General features: G+C 42.1%; 1 protein-coding gene across 1 annotated transcript in view; it reads left to right on the top strand.

Moving 5' to 3' along the window:
- Positions 1-8,196: 8,196 nt before the first annotated feature.
- The window catches only part of GRK3 (G protein-coupled receptor kinase 3), a 1,092,546-nt gene continuing 1,080,507 nt past the window's right edge, over positions 8,197-20,235 (top strand). The window contains exon 1 of the mRNA XM_069214703.1: positions 8,197-10,044. Within this exon, the coding sequence (XP_069070804.1) occupies positions 9,932-10,044 (113 nt within the window). The 5' untranslated portion in view covers positions 8,197-9,931. The remainder of the gene's footprint in view (positions 10,045-20,235) is intronic.

Below are 20,235 nucleotides of genomic sequence, written 5' to 3'. Positions count from 1 at the left end.
CTGAAAAGGCTTGTATGCACTGCATCACCCTCTACCGTAACACAAACATCCAAAAACTCCATGGTGGACTTACAATTTTTAGAAGTAAATCTGAGATACAAATTGTAATCCGAAATCCACTCTAGAAACATATCCAATGTGGACCATCCCAGATAAAAAAATAAATTAAAAAAACATCAATGTATTGTGTCCAAAATGGTATGTGTTGTGTCCTCCTCTCATTGTCATCAATCCATATGTACTGTGTCTCCCATCACCCAATGAAGATACTGGTGTAACTTGAAGAAAAGCAGCTCCCCATCACCGTCCCGGTCAACAGTCTATACCATTGGTTCCCAAAAAGAAAAACATATTCTGTAAACAGAACTGTAGCATGTCAAGATGTATCATGGAGTGATCATATAAGAATAAAGGATTATCCCTGAAAAAGTGCCTACAAGTTTGTACCCCAGCATCATGGTCTATGCAAGTGTACAGAGACCCTACATCAATTGTGATAAGGATATAAGTTGATTTTCAAGGAATGTTTTGGATTTTAGTTATAACATCCATGCTGTCCCTGCAATATGCTGGTAGGCTTAAAACATAGGGACACAAGAAATGATCCAAATAGATAGAATTAGTCTCTAACAGCCTGTTGTTAGCTGATGTAATCGGTCTGCCTTGAGGATGAGTGTAGTAGGCTTTGTGACTAAAAGGAATCAGATCTTCTCAACATCCAACTATCCCCGCTCATGCCACCTAGATAATGTGGTAATGGTATGGTAAGGTGTAATGGTTTGTGTGTATGCATCCAGTGAAGCCTTCTCATAACTCCCAGAGAGTTCTAGTTGTCTTTGGCCTCACACCGGTATTTGTTTATGTCCCACTGGACTACATTATCACCCTTGTTAGAAATGGGGTCTCTAGTTGGCAGTCAGTTTGCACCCTGTCCAAGTAGGGGCCCTCACTCCAGTCAGGATAAGGGAGATACCCACTCAGTTAACCCCTGCTCACCCCCGTGGTAGCTTGGCACGAGCAGTCAGGCTTATCTCAGAAGCAATGTGTAAAGCATTTGCACATAACACACAGTAATAAGTGAAAAAACTACAAAAGGACACCACACCAGCTTTAGAAAAATAGCCAATATTTATCCATATAAAACAAGACCAAATACAATAAAAATCCAACATACAGTAAGAAAAATATGAATTCTGCAAGATTTAATCAAAACCACAGTTTCTTGAAGTCGATAGCTCCACCTGGGGCTATAACGGTGTTGTGATCAACAAAACCAACAGTTCAGGCCGGCCGCGGCGTTGCGGGCTAGCTACGGTGTCGGGAAGACCCGCAAACAGTACCTTGGATTTGCATGGCATCGTGATTCTCGCTGTGAGCTCCGGAGAGCGGCGTCGGAGAGCGGCGTCGCTGGCGTCGGTTACGGAGTCGGTGCAGGAGTCATCAGGCCCTTGAAGTCACGCACCTCGGGGATCGAACTCCGGACTGATAAAATCAGGTGTGCTGGCGTGGATGGCGTCGGGGCTGCGGTGCTACGCGGGATCATGCGACGTGCAGAGCCTACAGTTTAGGGTGCAGGCAGCGGCTCGGTGACGGCATCCAGCGCCGTTGGTGAGACCAGGGCTGCGGTGTGGAGCAGGGCGGTGCGATGTGCGGTGTCCACAGGTCATGGTACAGGCAGCTGCGGCGTCGTTGCGGAAGCGCTGTCGTTGGCAGGCCCCATGCAGTGGTGCGGGACGGGATGGTGCTTCGTGACCTTCATGAGCGGTGTCCACAGGCTACGGTGCAGGCAGGATGCCTGGTGACGACACAGGAGTCTATGGTGCTGGCGTCGGTGGACTGGGGCTGCGGTGTGGGATGGGACGGTGCTTCGTGTACCTCACGAGCGGTGTCCACAGGCCACAGTGCAGGCAGCGGCACCGGTGTCAGCAGGAGTGGCGTCGTCGGGGATGCCCAGGCTGCGGCGTGTGCAGGCGATGCCTGAGTGCGGGTCCCACAGGTCATGGTGTGAGCAGCGGCTCGGTGAAGTCGTCCAATGACGGCATCGGTGAGACCAGGGTTGCGGTGCGAAGTGGGGCAATGCAATTCCGTGTGGCGTCGGCAGATGAAGGTGCAGGCCAGCAGCGTAGTTGGCGGCGGCACAGTGGTTTCTCATCTTGAACAGCACAAAACACACAGTTCCCAGTGCTGCATGTCGAGGAAACTGAAGTCTTTGGTGTCCCTGAGACTTCCAACAGGAGGCAAGCTCTACTCCAAACCGTTGGAGAATTTTCTCAAGCAGGACACACAGCAAAGTTCACCCTTTGCACTCTTTTCAGGCAGAAGCAGCAACTGCAGGCCAGTCCAGCAAAGCAACACAGCAAAGAGACAGTACTCCTCCTTCAGCTCTTCAGCTCTTCTCCTGGGCAGAGGTTCCTCTTGATTCCAGAAAGGTTCTAAACGTCTGGGGTTTTGGGTCTTCTTCTTATACCCAGTTCTGCCTTTGAAACTGGCTAACTTCAAAGCAAAGTCTCAAGTGTTTGCAAGATCCTTCCTTGTCCAGGCCAGTCCCCAGACGCACACCAGTGGGTTGGAGACTGCATTGTGTAAGGGCAGGCACAGTCTTTTCAGGTGTGAACGACCACTCCTCCCACCTCTCTAGCTCAGATGGCTCATCAGGATATGCAGGCTACACCCCCACCCCCTTTTGTGTCACTGTCTAGAGGAGAGGTGTGAACAGCCCAACTGTCAAACTGACCCAGACAGACAATCCACAAACAAGCAGAGTCAAAGAATGGTATAAGCAAGAGAATGCCTACTTTCTAAAAGTGGTATTTTCAAACAGACAATTTAAAAACCAACTTCACTAAAAGATGTATTTTTAAATTGTGAGTTCAGAGACCCTAAACTCCACATTTTTATCTACTCTCAAAGGGAATCTGCGCTTTAAGGATATTTAAAGGCAGCCCCCATGTTAACCTATGAGAGAGATAGGCCTTCCACAGTGAAACCCGAATTTGGCAGTATTTCACTGTTAGGACATATAAAACACACTAGTATATGTCCTACCTTAAACATACACTGCACCCTGCCCATAGGGCTACCTAGGGCCTAACTTAGGGGTGCCTTACATGTAGTAAAAGGGAAGGTTGAGGCCTGGCAAGTGGGTACACTTGCCAAGTCGAATTGGCAGTTTAAAACTGCAAACACAGACACTGAAATGGCAGGTCTGAGTCATGTTTACAGGGCTACTAATGTGGGAGGCACAACCAGTGCTGCAGGCCCAATAGTAGCATTTGATTTACAGGCCCTGGGCACCTCTAGTGCACTTTACTAGTAAATCAAATATGCCGATCATGGATAAACCAGTCCACAGTACAATTTCTATAGGGAGCTCTTGTACTTTAGCAGTGATTAGCAGTGGTAAAGTGCGCAAAGACAATAAACCAGCAAAAACAGACCTAAAAAAATAGGAGGAAGAAGGCAAAACGTTTGGGGATAACCCTGCAAAAAGGGTCATTTCCAACAACCCTTATCAGACGGTTTGATAACATAAGTAGTTTCTTTACTCAAGGAATTCAGGGCTCATTGTTGGCCTCTAGTCAAGTTCTGGGGAACATCATTGCCCCCCTATGCCACATTTGCACTGGCTTAGAAGCAACAACCTTGTGAAATGTATCAATGTTATCAAGGGAGTGACAGGATTGTACTTGGATCTAAACAAATTAAGGCCAGTCCTATCAGTTTCATGGCTCAGATTGCATAACAAACCACATTCAGACTTGCAATTCTTGCCCCCAGATTCCAATTCCTTCAGTGCCGCCAGCCCATCTATATCACTTATGGGTAGGTCATCAAAGGTAACATTGTGCATCACATCACCCAAAATACCTCTCCCATATCTGCTTTTCTCTTTTTTTGTGTGCAAACACTTTCAATAGCGTTAATTTCCTGATACACAGGAAAAGGTCAATTCTGGTCCAAGAATAGTCAAAATTGGCAGTGGGACAGAAAGACAATTTACGTAATTATCGTTCATTAGTGCTCAGTTCATGGGAAGACAAATTAACAACTGTAAGATCACTCTCACCCATCATTTGTTCTTCTTGTTCTGCTGTGTATTCCTCCCATGTGGCATAATGTATTTTTTTGTTTGCTCTCCTTCTGCTGATTTTGTCCCTCCTTCTTTTGTGCCTCCTCTTCCTCTTGGTGGTTTTCTCCAGTGCCCTTTGATTCATCTGTAAAAAACAATATTACTCTAATGTTGTAAAGGGTGGAGGGTTGGAACTGTTTGTGCCATATGTTTTCTCCACATCTGAGTAATTGTCTGAGCTAGACTGAGACATCACCAACACCTGTTGTCTTAAAGAATGTATCTGTCTAAATTATTTTCTTGCAAGGTCATATTTCTTGCCAAAAGTAAGAATACACCCTGTCGCATAATCAATCTTATCCCTGTGGAATTTGTGCTTCTTCTTTGTTTTAATCTCTTTTTCATACTGCTCCATTCCATATATATATTCACTGAAAAAACTAAAGGTGAAAGTAACGGTATTGTTAGGTGTGATACAAAGATCTGTTTTTGTTTAAAGAAAACAGTAGAAATTCACTGAAAAAAACAAAGGTTAAAGTACCATTATAGTTAGGTGACTATGTCAGGGACAACATTAACATTTTAAGCTAAAAAAACAAAAACAGAAATTCACCAGTTATCGTTAGCAGAGCTAAGTATAAGTTGTGCCCCTGCCATGCACTGCTTGAAGCCTCACATATTACATCACTCATGACAAATTCTATGACAGCATTAATGACATTTCTGATGACATCATCCAATGAGTGCGTTTGTTTGTTTTAAAGTTTCCATATTGGCAAAGAGCTACCATATTACTTTTGTAGCTAATTTTGGACAGACTGTGTCCAACTAATGGTTGTAAGTTTTTACAAAGCAAATGTGCTCCTTACGCATCATAGGTGCGTAGAAGCATCGCACATGTTATAAATATTTGCACTGAAGAGTAACTCTGCAAGCAGGTGACAATTGATGACTTGTGTTCAGCATATTCCACACAAGTTTACATATTACGCACTAAGTATTGTAAGCAGCCTTGAGTTATTAGACAGAATCGCCCTGGCATGTTAGTTTCTATTTAACGTAGAAGACTGTGTGCCCCAGGTACTAACCTATGTACATATGCTTCTTTTGCTAGAGAAAATGGGGCATCTGTATAGTTTTTATCACTGTGGGAAGGCTGCAGGTAGTATTATCTTTAGCACCTTGAGACCTTGGTTATTTTAAGAGATTAGTGTCTTCTTTGAAAAGTGTTGCATATAGTATAAACTTTTCTTAGTAGATACTTTGTAATACTCTCTGGTGTATTCCTCTTGAGAGTTTCACTGCCTGCAAACAGTGTGGTACAGAGTAAACTCTTTCTATATAATAAACACTGATGATAGTGCCCACTTTTCTACTCATATTAACTTAATTTCTCACTTTAGGTTTGCTGCCTGTGAAGTGTTTAATATGGATTAAATCTGTCCATAGTAAGGCATTAATTTTAGAACAGATGTTGAGTATCTTGAGTAACTTGGCTTCCTATGAACAGCTGTATACATACTGAACACTGTGTGCAATGGGAGTTTCCCACATATCTGTTGTTGATTGTTAATGTGAACAAAGCTACCCTTGAAGTGTATGATATAGGGTCAATGTTGCACATAACACATGCTTGCTACACCTAAGGAAGTTATATCTCTGATCGCATTAATGTTGCTTCATATTATTCTGAGCTATGCCGTACTAGTTTATTGAGTAATAAATACAAGAGAAACATGGATGATGTCATCAATGATGTTATCAGTGATGTTATTTCTGATGTAATCAGTGATGTCATAAATGATGTCATAGAACATGCCATGAGTGATGTAATATGTAAGGTCATAAGCAGTACACTGTTAGGCCCCAAGTTATAGTTAGATCTGCTAACTATAATGTTGTCAGAGACATATTCACCTAACTATAACATTACTTTAACCTTTGGTTATTTAGGGAACACAATGTAATATTTTATCACCATACGTAAAGCCAACTCCCCTGCCACATATAGCCTTTGGCTGTGCATGACAGGGGTTGTCCACAGGGCCTTGCTTATGGCCAAGTCCTGCGGCAAACCTCTCACAGGCAGCCAACTCCACACTGCATACAACCTTTGACTGTGCACAGCAAGGGTGTGGAAACAGGGCCTGGCCGACAGAGCTAGCACTGTTGCATACTACTAACGTGGAAAGGGTGGGGCCAAATGGGTGGAGATTGTAGAAGATTTGGCACCTTTGAATACTCAGCAGCTATTAAAAGGGAGATCCATGGACTCTGCTCTCAGACCAGAAGACAATAATAAAGAGCCCACTCTTGGACAGTCACTACAGAAAAGGCTGTGCTCCAATAAATCAACGATGCGTTCACCTCCATCAAAGATTTCAGATTGTTTTTCAGTGTGCAATTGTAAAGAAAACACGCTGTCCATCAGCCTAGAAAATGGTGGGAACACCGTTGCTTACTACTAACTGGACGTGGTGGGAGCAAACGGGCAGAGTTTGTAGGTGATTTGGTGTCTTTCCATACACAGCAGCAATTAAAAGGGAGAACAATGGACTCTACTCTCAGATCAGGAGATGACAAAAAAAAAACATTTGTCTTGGACAGTCACTACAGAAGAGATTGTGCTCCAAAAAATCAATGATGCATTCACCTCCATCAAGGATTTCAGATAGTTTTTCAATGTCGAATTGTAAAGAAAACTCTGTCCATCGGCCTTCAAAATGGTGGGAACACCATTGTATACTACTAATGTGGAAGGGTTGGGCAAACAGCCGGAACTTGAGGGTGATTTGACATTTTTGCATACTCAGCAGCAATTAAAAGGGAGAACTGTGGACTCTACTCTCAGACCAGGAGTTGATAAAGAACCCACTTGTCTTGGGCAGACACTACAGAAGAGATTTTGGTCAAATAAATCACCAAGGCCTTTTAAAAAGGGAGGGGGATGTAGTGGCCCAAACATAGTTGATGCACAGAAATTAACATGGCCGCCTGCACGAACAGAAATTACAATCCTGTCTGTCTGTAAAAATGAGAGTGGCACCCCAGTTGCTGTATTCCAAAGTTTATTTCATCTGAAGATGCAAACACATCAACCCTTCAACTTTTATGTAAACATTTTTAAATTAGTTAAATATAAATCTATTAATACATTTGACTAAATAGTAAATACAAATAAAAATGTTAGTGCATGCATTCTTTAAATTAAATTAGCAATCAACAAATATCTAGTCACTAAATGAATAGATTTTAATTATTGTACTATTGAATACACATGTAATTTGGTTAGTGAGCTGTAAAGTTTTGTTATTATTTTCAGTTTAATATTAATCATTTCAAATTAATGCACATTTATTTTAAACGCAAAATTTTATGATTTTGATTAAAGTTTAATAAACCTTAATAATGTTCTCTGTACTTTACCATTGGGAGATCTCCTCAAAAGTGAAGATCTCAACTAACAGGTGAAGAGTTGCTAGTCGTAGCTTTGCACTCATAAATTCGGTTGTCAGAGGCTCCACTCCCTCATTTGAAAGGGTGGATACATGCTTCAGTTACTTACCGGTAATTGCATTATTCAGAGTACATTTTTACCATAATGAGTCACAGATCGAGTTGCGGTGACCTCCATTTGTAATTAATTATGGGGAAAATGTTGCTAGGAGTGAATGTCAGTTTACACCTGGGTGTAATTCTCCACTTAGATGTGGTGAAAAACAAATGGAGAGTTACACTTAGGTGTAAGAGTGAATACACATGTGAGTAAACGTACATGACGTGAATGTTCAGTTTGTGAATCAGGCCCTAGGTTACTATACTTTGGAGTCAGAACTTCTAGTCCCGCAAGTAGTATTTCATTTTTGTAGTTCTTATACCGCTGCTTTACACGGAGAAGGGATTAAAGGGTTAGTCAAGTGTTTGTGACTTGCAATATGATTGAAAGTCTATTGAGATCTACAGTTAAAGAATTCCACATTTGCAAGTACTTTAACTCACCCTTTCTAAAAATAATTATAAAGGCATTCTTTGTCAGCAAGAAGAACAGACATAAATCCGCTGACTTGCATTCATTTCTGCAGCAGTCCAAGTCAAGAGTTTAGCAAAATCCAGGACCAGGTTTTTGCAGTGATTGCTCGGTTATCGCTCGAGAGAGGAAGTATTGCAACTCGCATCACAGCTTTTCTGTTGATGGGAATCCAGCCCAGCACAGAAGCAGCTAGCAGGCTGTCAGCTGAGGAAACAAAAATCACACAGAGCACATATCAGCAGCACACAAAAGGATAAGCTACAAAATACCCCAACACAACCAGATCTCCTGTGCCCACCGGACCTTGAGAAAAAGCTCAGAAATCGGTTCCATGCTGAAAAAATACTCCCGGACCGCCGAGGGGTTGAAATGAAAGAAGACAAAACGAATCTCCTGCGCCTGTCTGCATTTTTTAGGCACGTGTTTCAGGCAGTTTGCAGGGATGTTGTTGTTTTTTCTGGACTACGACTGAATTTTCTCTCTTGGCAATAAAACATTTTTGTTGAAAGCATACTTATCAGCTTCTGATCAAAACGAAGGAACTATCTTTTCTGTGACAGGAGATTGGTTTTTTTACACCAGCTTTCCTCTATTTTATGCCTTTGCTTTTCCTCGTGTGGGATTTCCCCTCGTATTGATGATGACCTAAGGAGCCGTGTCAATGTCTGCCTGCACGCGCACAGCCATCGCAGCGCTGCGGAGATAGAGGGTCTTCAGTTTCTTCTCAGTGGAAATCGGGGCTGTTCCTCACGCGCAGCACATCCTGCCCGTCTCCTCACCAATGCCTTTCTCCGCCTCACATCGCGACCCTCTGGATTTTGAATTCGAACCAAAAATATGCCGGGCGCCGGAATCCCCTTCAGTGTGTAGGTCTATACGTTTTGTGGTATTTAATTCTCAGCTGTTGCGATGAAATCCGCAGTCCTTTGGGGAGTGGCGTCACGTTTCAACAGCAGAGTCCGTGGGAAGCAAGAACGCGATGCAAACAGTTGAACATACCTTCCCTATAGGAGAAAAACGTCAGCGTGTTTTTAAAGAACAGCTCACAACGTTTTTTCAGCCACATCCAACAGCAATCTTCAAAATTAAATCTCACATCTCCTGAAAAAAGGGCTTGTTCCTCTTGCTGCATACCGGGGGCAGTTTAATCTTCTGGGGAATATTGATGGACCTGTGCAGCACACATTAGACCTGGCACTTTCTCTTTCCTTTCCATAACACATATTGCTCACACTTCTGTGGTGAACATGGTTTTATTTCCGAGGCCAGTTTCCCTCCCCTTATTTCAGACTGTGTGCAGCGCCTGGGTTCCTTGGTCGTGAGTCTGCCTCAGGTGCATCCTCCCTTTCTAAGCGAAACACCAATACATATTCATGAAGTTCCTGCTTGTATTTTAGATTATTATGTGAATGTGAAAGGGGCGAACTGGTCCCGCTGCCTGCGCAACCTGAGCTCAAGGACACGACAAATGAAAAACCTCAGGCGTTCTTTACAACATGCTCCAAGGATTCTGGACCCTCGCAGTGCTGCTAAACTAGCAATAACACATGGAGATATAACTAGTACAGCATAAAATACACAAGAGCTGCAGGCAACCAACAGGACAAGTGAGCACGGAGTCACTGTGGCATCACATCCAACCTTCAGTTTATCATCGGCTGCGGTCTCATATCATCCTGGTACAGACACACAGGTACATTTTACGTGGTGGTGGTTGAGTTGCTGCTGTTATTCCTTCTAGTGATGTGACTGGTGGGCGCTTTTCTGGGAGAACCAACTCTACTTGTGCTTCGGAAGAGTTTCTTGGCACTACTGCTGTTTGAACATCCAACATGGCAGACCTGGAGTCCGTGCTGGCTGATGTCAGCTACCTCATGGCAATGGAGAAAAGTAAATCCACCCCGGCGGCACGAGCCAGCAAGAAAATCGTCCTGCCTGAGCCCAGGTAAGAAGAAAAAACCCACAGCCCCTCCCTCAGAAAAGAACAATAACTAACAGATAGAGTTAACTCATCTGAATCCGTCTATAAATCTGAATGCTCAATATGGTCAACAAAGACCAAATCAATGCCATATTTCATGTTAACAAGCCGCTATGTAAATGATTTCCATTGCACATCATTGTGCGTAAAATGTATTCTATGGTTCTCAACCTTTTGGCTCCTGTGGACCCCTACTTAATCATTACTAGAACTCAATGACCCCCCAGTGAACCACTGCTGGAATCAGGGGACCCCCACTGAATCATTACTTGAAGCAGGAGTCCCCTTCCTAAGCATTTTTGTTGATTTGAACTGCAAAACAATGTACAAAAAGTACAGGAACAAGCATTTTTCTGACAAATATACAAAATATGTAATCATTTATTGAATTCACAAACAAATATAACAAAATCAAAATTTTAATGGGAATGCTGGACCTTTTTTAAATTCAAATGAGGCCACTTGTACTGCATTCTTTTTGATGCACTTGTACTTCTTCCACAAATCTAAACAAGGACACCAACCTAATTTTTAGCCTCTAGTTTCAAATTCTTTCAGGTTTATAGAACATTTTAAAATGTTCAGATTTACATTTTGATTTTTAAAAAAATGTATGTACCCTTTATTAATATGTTAATATTATTTAATTTTCAAAGCAGTTGCAGATCCCCTGGGTAGGCTCCACTGACCCCGCGGAGTCCCTGGATCAAAGGTTGTGAACTACTGTTCTACATGATGATTGTGAAAACCTGTCATGGATCTAATGGGTCATCCCAATGATATGGGTTTGGTTTGATCTAACAGTAGGGCTTGTACCTTCAAGGCACTCTTCTTATTGAAGTACTGAAACATTTTAATTTTTGGATGGACCATTAACAAATACGTTGAAATGTATTGGATGAGGCACGATGGTTATCATCACAGTGCATGTGAAATGATCATATGTTGTGCAGAGTGGCTTGTGATCCAACAATTGATAAATGACTACTGCTTTGGTGCCAACGAAACCTTATACGCTTTAATGATCTTTACTCAGAGAGAATGACCTCACTTACTAAAATCTATCATTCCATTGCTAATTCAGTGCCCTTTTTAGGTCTCAAAAGATCCATTGTGGGCTTGCCGAGACCTTACAGTGTGCTTAAAGCCCACCCATTGCTTACCATTTGTAAGCTTTATTGTCACTTTCATTTGCTTTCTTCTTATTCAATAATTTACATTTCTCTTCATCCATTGGTCCTTCTCTCCTGGTGCTTAGCCTCTTTACCAACATTTAGATTCACTGATTTGTATCCTTCCATTGCTCACTTTTAAGAGAAATCTTCTTTCTTTTTATGTAAGAACTCCATGAGAGTGCATTTGTTTTGTAGTTCTCTCTTGTATGCTCCATTCCCTGCTAAATACCCATCCACTCTCCATAATAATCTCTCCTTTGTATGTAGATAACTCTCTCTAGTGCTTCTCCCCATAAATTCTGCCACCCTGCATTCTGTATTGCTCTCTCCCTCATGCGTCTTCACACACCGTGTTGCTCACTTCCTTGTGTGCTACTCATGTTTTCTCTTGTGTGCAACTCCCCCACCTACATCCCATGATGTCCTTGCCCTCATGAGCTTCTCCCCGATCCCTGTGTTGCACTCTTCCTTATATGCTGCTTTCCCCTTTCCCCACCAGCCAATTTCTCTTTTGCCCCACATCTGTGTTATTTTTTAGTTTAATTAGCAAGTGGAGTGCCACATTTTGGATTGGTAAATACAAAAAGGAAAATGGTGCCAATATCATTCTGTGGGCACCCTCATGCCCGGTGATTGATGTATTGTGGGCTTACAAAAATGTTGTGAAAAGCAACAGCGATTGCATCATAGCGCCTTTTTTTTTTTTTTTTTTTTACCAGTACTGTTCATCATGCAGCACAGTACTGGCAAATATCACTGGCAAACCCAGTGGCTCCAAAAGACGATATCTATTGCCTTTGCCAATGTTTGTTGTTTATTACCCAATTTTCAGTTTGAGCATCAAGTTTTGATTTACTTGTTTGAAAATTGCTTTTAGTTTAGATGTTGGGTGTAAATCATCCATTAATATAATCAAACTTCGACATACAGGTTTGATATCACATACCTTAGGGATTGGACGGTTCGTGAAGTTGCTCTGATATGGTGCAATCTCATGGATATGTTCTGAGTCGAGTAACATCGAGTGAATACTCCAGGGGGCTGTCGTGTTTTCTGCCGTCAGCTCTGTTCTGTTTATATTCATGAGGTGTTATTCAACGAGGTTGACTTGATGTGGGAAGAGAGTATTTGAAGTTACACTGGGCACTCCTGCACAACGTGATGCTTTCTGATGGTTCAGTAGACGGCAGTGCCTGTCATGCCTCTGGCCAACCAATGTCACAGGCAGCCTTTGTACATGCAGTCTCCTTTTTAGGTATGGATGTTCCGTTCACAGTCGTTTCTATGAATTGAAATGGCTACCACTGGTTTCAAGCATTAGAAAAGGACCAACTGAAAAAGTGGAGAGTCTCACACTTATCAGTGAAACTGCTCCGTTTGTCGCAATCACCTTTGTAGTCCATGTACCGTGCACCAGGCCTTCCTAAGCATGATAAGAGGTGCCACACGAGCACACTTACTTATTGGACAACTGCATAGTGAAAATGTGGTATAGAAGCCGGAAGGGCACATTATCCAGTCTTACTTCTCTACACTTAACAATTGTAGAATAAAATGGGATTCAAGGCCTAGCTCTGGTTTGATATCTTCCAACTAGGAAAACACATATTAAAACAAGCATTGGCAAAGTCAGTCGGCCTGATCTTGGTAAGCCTTAAATGTTTTTATTAATTCATTTTTTTTTGCAAATTTAGGCAGAAGGGATTAAATGTGTAAAAATAATACAAAACTGAAAATGTCATCCTCTAGAGGAGGTGTGGACATAATCACAGGCATGAGTGAAAAATGACTCATTACTAAAACAGAAACCTATGAAACATTGAAATGAAAATAAAGGCTGGATTACCAGCCCTAGCTCTGTAGTTGACAACTTCTTTGGTGGGGTATATCTTGCATAGCTGTAGATTTCAGATATTTTCAGTAATGTAATATGTGCAGTGATAAGCAGTACATCATAATGGTAGACGTTATTCTTATGTCAGTTATGTATACCTGGTGAATTTCATTGTTTTTTTATTTTAAAATGGTAGTTCTTTTTATTATCAGAAGACCTATGTATATCTCTGCTTTCACCTTTGGTTTTTCCAGGGAATTTCAAAGGGTTTTTTAACGTATGTTAAAATCTTACTACCTGACGTATGTATAGCTCTACTTCAACCTCGTTTTTTTAGTGTATTTCTCTGTTTTGGTAATGTAAAGTAATATCCTACTATGATACTGTGACACCCTACCCCCCATGGGAAGCCAAACCCCTCTGTGCACAACCGAAAGCTGTGCATGGCAGGGGGTGGGGTGTTGGCCGCACCCTGTTTTATTTATTTGCCTATGTCTTTGGTGCCGTTTGATGAATCTTCATGAATTTTTCAGAGCTAGTGTCCTAGTCACTTCAGGTGCTGTCTGTAAAGTTTTGGGGTGATCCATTAGGTGAGGGCTGAGAAAAGGGGGGGGGTCCAAAACCCTTTTTTTCCCATAGGGATTTTAGATAATACTACAGCCTGAACCACTGAGCGGAATTACACCAAATTTTGGCAGAAAGCTAAGTCTTGGCCCATAAAGATTTCTTTTTGTAATTTGGTGTTAATCCTTTCAGCAGTTTTGGAGTTAATAAGGGAAAAAGAAATCTGCAGATGCTGGGGAAGAGCAAGGTCCTGATTGGCTGACCGCAACCTGCGAGAAAGTTGTGGCTGCCATTTTCTTTCTCACATCCGGCCTGGGGGAGGAAAAAATAATTAAAAAACTAACATAAGGGTTTAGGATACATGTATTCTGACTCCATAGGAGAGATGGAGTGGTCATTGATGGACCCCTCACGGGAAAATTTTGCTCAAATATTTTTATTTTGGCTAATCCGCAGATCCTCAGTGGTGCTCAGCACAGCACCCCAATGTAAACTTGCAAAAGATCAGTGGATCCAAAAAAAATAGAAAAAACACCCCCTGACACACCAAAACCTGCTGCGCACCACCAAAGGCCATGCGCGGCATGGGGTTGGATGCATGGAGCAGGGGGTTTGGCAGCAGGACCTGGCCACGGGCGTGCGCAGCGGTGGTTTTATTAACATGAGGTAATTAGATATTACTTTAAATTAAAAAAAATACAAATTCACTGAAAAAACAAACTTTACAGGGTCGTTATAGTTAGGTTGACATTTTACTCATAAAAAGCCATAGAAATTTAGCAGTTATAGTTATACTTATAGTTTTTTCAGATAAGTATAACTATATCTCATGCCGTTAAACAACTTTAGGCCATGAGTTATAGTTTCTTCACATAAGTATAACTATAACTGCTGAATTTCTATAGTTTTGTATGGTTAAAACGTCAACCTAACTATAACATTCCTGTAACCTTTGTTTTTTTTAGTGATGTATATATCTCAATTTGCTGTCATTCTCCAACAGTGATTCCTCCCACAGGATTGATACAGATGCTTAGAGATATCTCCCAAAAACTTTTATTCTTTTGCCATATACACTGTAACGCATTTCGAACGCAGCTAACGGGTTTGATCACACAAACGCTGCACTGCCATTTTGCCTGTTCCCTTGTTACACATCATCATAAAGACAAGCAAAATAATTCACTTTGCTCCAATGCACCTTTGTTCAATAATACAACATAATCTCACATCATTATTTAGCACATATAGAACATTAATTTAAACAATGATTCAATCATTTATGTGCACATACTCAAAGCATTAAAGATTATTAGTTAATGCTTTGTTATTAATCATCACAAAGCTTTGCAAGATTGAGCCTTAAATAGGCAAATTCAATGTGCCTTGCGCTCAAATACCTAAAAATTAAAGATATGTGGGCCAACTCATCAATGTCAATTATTCAACACACCATATTTAAATTATTTATTTACACTAACAAAGGCCTTTACACTCTTGAGCACAAGTGGGCTAACCAATGATTTCATCATCTTTGTGCACATAATCGGGGCATTAAAATTTCTTCATTAACACATCATTATTAATCACCACAATTCTTTGGTAAATTGAGCCTCTACTAGGCAAAATCATTGTGCCTTGGCTGCAGATTAAAACTGAAAAATCACAGAAATTCACAAGTTATTTTTTTAGGAATGCACTTCATAACTGTCCCAAGAAAAAGGCAAATCTTAATTTGCACCTCAAACTCGATGCTCCTGACCTCATTCTTGATGTAATTACACATGTTGTAAATAGTCTTACATAGTAATTACACATCATATTTCCCTTACTGCTATAAAAGAGGAAACTGTAAGTGTACTTATTTATTAGTTTGTTTATTTATAGTTATTTAATTACAGCGTGCTTTTAGGTATTGTTACTTGCCAATATAAATGTTGTGAGCTCCTAAGGGCTACATTTGCTTTGCAGGTTATGGTTTGCATCCTTATGGTTTGTAGCCTTCTCTGTGAGTTATGAATTGTGGTGCTACTATACTGATGGATTTTGGTGATTTGTTTTTGGTTTTAATTCATAAACAGAACTTCACTTTAACTATGGTTTCTGAAGTGAAATTCTGTGAGTTTTTAAAAAAAATTTAAGAACATGCGGAAAGGAGTTATAATCAACACCAGCTATACTTCGGTTTAATCTTCATATTTTTCAGTGACTTTCATCTATTTTTGTATTGTTTGCTCAGTGAAATAGTTTCCAGTACCCAGCCTGCAGTGAGCTGCACCCTTCCATGGCATACAGTCTTTGGCTGTGTGCAGCAGGTTCTAGAACTGGGACCAAACCTAGAGCAATTAGCCAAGATCTGTTGCAAATGGTGCAGGACACTGTCTCAACTTGCCAACAACTGCCAGCACCTGGTGTGCACAGCCATAGGCCATTGGCAGTGGTGGTTGGCTGCAGGGCTTGGCAAGAGGCCAGGCCCTACCCTCAACCCACCCGTGGTGGCAAGTCATATGAGTGGCAGTTGTAAGACCAGCTGTAGTATGCTAAATTCTCTTTTAGATTTGTTTTCCATGATTCACAGATCCCAAGCTGTATTTGTGAGTCCTGAGACCCTAAAGGCACTTTTAGACATTAGGAAAATCCAGAATTCACTAACCCTGCAATTTTTTTTAAAAATGTTTATTTTAAATCAATGCCTTGCATTCGAGTAGCCCTAACCTGCTCCCTTTGCACTTTTCTTTATTTTACCCTCAGGAGATTCTCACCACACCATGTGGGGTAATGGCTTTCACAACATACATTTTTGTATGATGGGCAGCCAATTAGCATTAGATTCACAAATCCACAGCCAAATTCACAAATCCACAGTTGAGGAGGGAGAAAAAGGCCACTTAGTCATTTACAAGCATTTATTTTTTTAATTAGATTCACAAATCCATTGTAATTTCACAAATTCTGGTATCTCTATCTTTTAACCCTTTCAAGCCCACCCAGAAACATTTTTAAACACTAATTTCTCAAAAAACTACTCTGCGGATTTACACCAAACCAAGTAAAGAACTTTCTTGATTAAAATTCTGCTCTTAGGCCACGGGCCTAGAGTTTGGCATAAGGAATACTTCATACCCGTCTGTTTTTTACAGGAGCATTATATTCTTTGGCAATTTTAAACTGGTGGACGGGATCACCATCAGGTTTGTGATGGGAGTATCCCATCCACCAAGTTCTATATCAAGCATCACGTTTGGTGTCATTTGCTTAGCTGCATTTTCTGTTTCATACAGTGAAGAATCGTGTAGGTTTTAAAATGGGAAATGCCACTTATTGACCCCTCTCACACTTGTTTTGGCCCTTGCTTGACAGATATGCACAAAACTTGCCGTGCCTAAACCCAAATAAATTAACTTTCTTTATTGTAAAGTTTAGGGTATATATTTTCAACTGTTCCAAAATTATTAAGAAAACAATGACTTTTCAGTGGACTGTCAGACTACACAAAGGCTATATGTATGTGTGTGTGTGTGTATTTATGTTACACAGTGGCAGTCGCCACGGTGTAGTTTTGGTTTAGTCATACTTATCAATTGAAAAGGCATTTTTTGATCTTCTAATAACTTTTGACGTGGAAGACAGATTTACCTGAAATGTGTGCAATGGCAATCCATCAACTCTGTCAGCTAAGTTTTGTCCTGGCAACCTTTGTGAAGATCAGTCCATGGAGAAAAAAAGTTGAAGGGGGCATTGCAAAAGGTTATAATATTCTAATTTTAGCTCCCATAGTAAATGTTGTTAAAAGATAGACCTAAAACCTTGAAGGGATTATTTACACCAAACTTGGCGCCACATTAGCATCATCTTTTTTATGCTAATGTGGCATTAAGCTTTAAAAACCGCTGCACCAGATTTACAAAATGGAGCAATGCATGCATTGCGCCACTTTGTAACCCCTTCACAACATTATGCCTGTGCCAGGCATAATATATGCAAGGGAGTGTGTAAAAAAATGGTGCAAAGAAATTGAAGATTTATTTGTGCCATTTTTATGCCATTCTGAATGCCTGAACAGAGCAGGCATTAAAAGGAGGCACACCATTATTTATCAAAATTTTAACTCTACCGCAATGGTGCACCGTATCTTAAATATGGCGCACACATGGTGGCGTTAGGGGAGGCGCTAAGGGGTGCAAGAAAAATGGCACTGCATTGGATGCAGCGCCACTTTTCTTAAATCTGTCCCTTGGTGTGAATGTAGAACTTGACTCAGAAAGCTTGCTTTTTTAACTTTGGTTTAAAGCTGTCCAGCAGCTTTTGAGATATTTGCATTTAGGAAAGGTGCTGTGTGGGATATGAAGGGCGAACCCTTCTGTATTTATTTGCTAAAATTTGCTAGTTGAAACTGTCAATCACATTTTTGAATTTTGTACACAATGTGACTGATTGAATTTGGGCAGAATTTTTTTTTCTGATTATCTTGAAACTTGCAACTCAAGAGTTGGCTGTGAAAAAAATGATTTCCACGTTAATGTTGGGGGCAACCTCAGAGGTAACCAACCTTAAAGCGCTGAAGGATGCCTAGACGCATGGAAAATATAGGACACTCCTGAGAACATGGCACTGTTTTTGGCATGTGATTCGCGAGTCATAGTCCACTCACAAGCTTTGCAGCAACCATTCAAAGCACTGAATTCGACCACCATTTTGCCTCTGACTCTCAAATCGAAGCTGACTTCTACGTTTAATGTATTGGTAAAAAAAACAAAAAACATTAAAACAAAACTTATGAAATTCCCTGAAAGAAAACACAGTTAAAACTGACTTATGGTTCTGGCTCAAACGTGAAAAACACTGCAATTCACCAGTTATGATTATGAACGCACGCAGCACAGGCCATAACTCACAGTGCCAGCCATGCTCAAAGACATTTTTGTCAATGGCACAAGCACATGAAAACAGTTTACAGGAAAACATCATGGCGGACAAGTAAAAGAAATTCATAACAACATCAGAAGCGAGAAAGAGAGAGAGAGCAAATTAGATTTTGAAGGCAATTTACTATACTCCTGTTCCAAAATCAGTTGTATCAAATAAATTTGACAGATATTGTTTACTAATAACTGTTAGGAAAATACAACTGATTGTATTAAACTCGGAGCCAGGTAGTTGACTGCGAATCCTGACGACTTGTCCAAATATTGTGTAATTTAGGGCAAAACAAATAATCTCCTCTTTCTTAACATTGTAAATATATATGTGTTTTACATGCTTGCAATGTAAACCAAGTGAATAGGAATGTCCAAGGTACCAGCTAAAACTCCCTTCCCTTTCACACTCTGTTTTCTGTTATCTAGTCTCATTCAATACTACACATTGTATGTTTCTATGAACAGCACTGCTTGTTTTAGATGCCCCTGTCCACGTTGGAGATAGGTCAGTTTGAAATACATGAAAAAGAAACCATATGAATGGTTTTCAGATTGTAAGCCCGTGTGTGGAATGAACTATTAAGTGTACAGTAGGATGGGAGCGTGGCTGACCTGGCTAACATGGCGGACGCTTGAATTGAATGCTCTGCGCAAGCCGGACACATATCCTGCATTATCTACACCATCGGGGCCTGGAACCTGACCTAACACGTCCGTGGGGTGGTAGGGAGAAGGCGCATGAACCTCGTTTGACCCAAGATATCAAAGAAGTGGACTGCCGGCTGCAAATGGCGGAGCACCGGCAGGGCCAATGGAAAGGCCCGAGCCAGACGGGCAGCTGACAAGCCTGATGGGCGGGGCTGAGTAAAAGCGGGGACCCAGGAGGCCGACGAAGGAGGGAACCAGCGAGGCTGAAAGGACACTGTGGCTGGAACTGGGGGGCGGCATGGCGCCCTGCGGCCTGGGCTGTATTGGAGGAGGCCTTGGCTGGGGCTGGAGGTGAGGAATTCGGCCTACCTCCCCTCCACCTGTCACCAATGAGATAGGCAGGTGAGGAGCAATGAACCGGACAGAGGACACTGGGTGGTGTGCGGACCTGCCCCCCTGTCGCCGACAGACAAGTGGTCGCAAGGCGTAGCATCGCAGAGTGCTCGCGCCCAGAACGGCACACAGGAGAGCGCGGCAATGCCGCTGTAGTAGCCCAGGGAAGCTGCTCGCCAGGGCAACGACCCACCTGATCCCCCAGAGTGGAGGGGAGCTGAGCAGAGGCAGGCAGCAGTAGGAACCAGGAGTGAGGTGGCGACGGGGAGAGGATCGTGTCAGGAGATCGAGGTTCCCGCCCGGGCCTACAGGGTATGAGCAGCCGAGTGAGTGGGGCCTCCCCCTGAACAAACCTATTTAAGACACTTCAGGGAGGCAGGAGGAAGACGAGTGGCTGTGAAGGACCATTCGACGTGCTGCCTGTTGCCTGTTGCCATCCCCCTGTAGTCGATGAGCGAGGTGGCTAGCTTAGGCAGCAAGTGACCTCCTTGACCCCCCCTTCAGCTCACTAGGGGGCTGGGGAGCACTGGTGGCTGAGGCTGGGGCCTGGCCTGCGTCCCCCAGTGGGTGGCCCAGAGCAGAACCGAGCGACCTGATTGGGGCACTGTTAGACCCATAGAAG

This window comes from Pleurodeles waltl, chromosome 11 (assembly GCF_031143425.1).
Source record: "Pleurodeles waltl isolate 20211129_DDA chromosome 11, aPleWal1.hap1.20221129, whole genome shotgun sequence".
Classification (NCBI taxonomy): domain Eukaryota; kingdom Metazoa; phylum Chordata; class Amphibia; order Caudata; family Salamandridae; genus Pleurodeles; species Pleurodeles waltl.
Note: the sequence above shows the minus strand (reverse complement) of the source record. Positions and strands in the feature narration are given on the sequence as shown.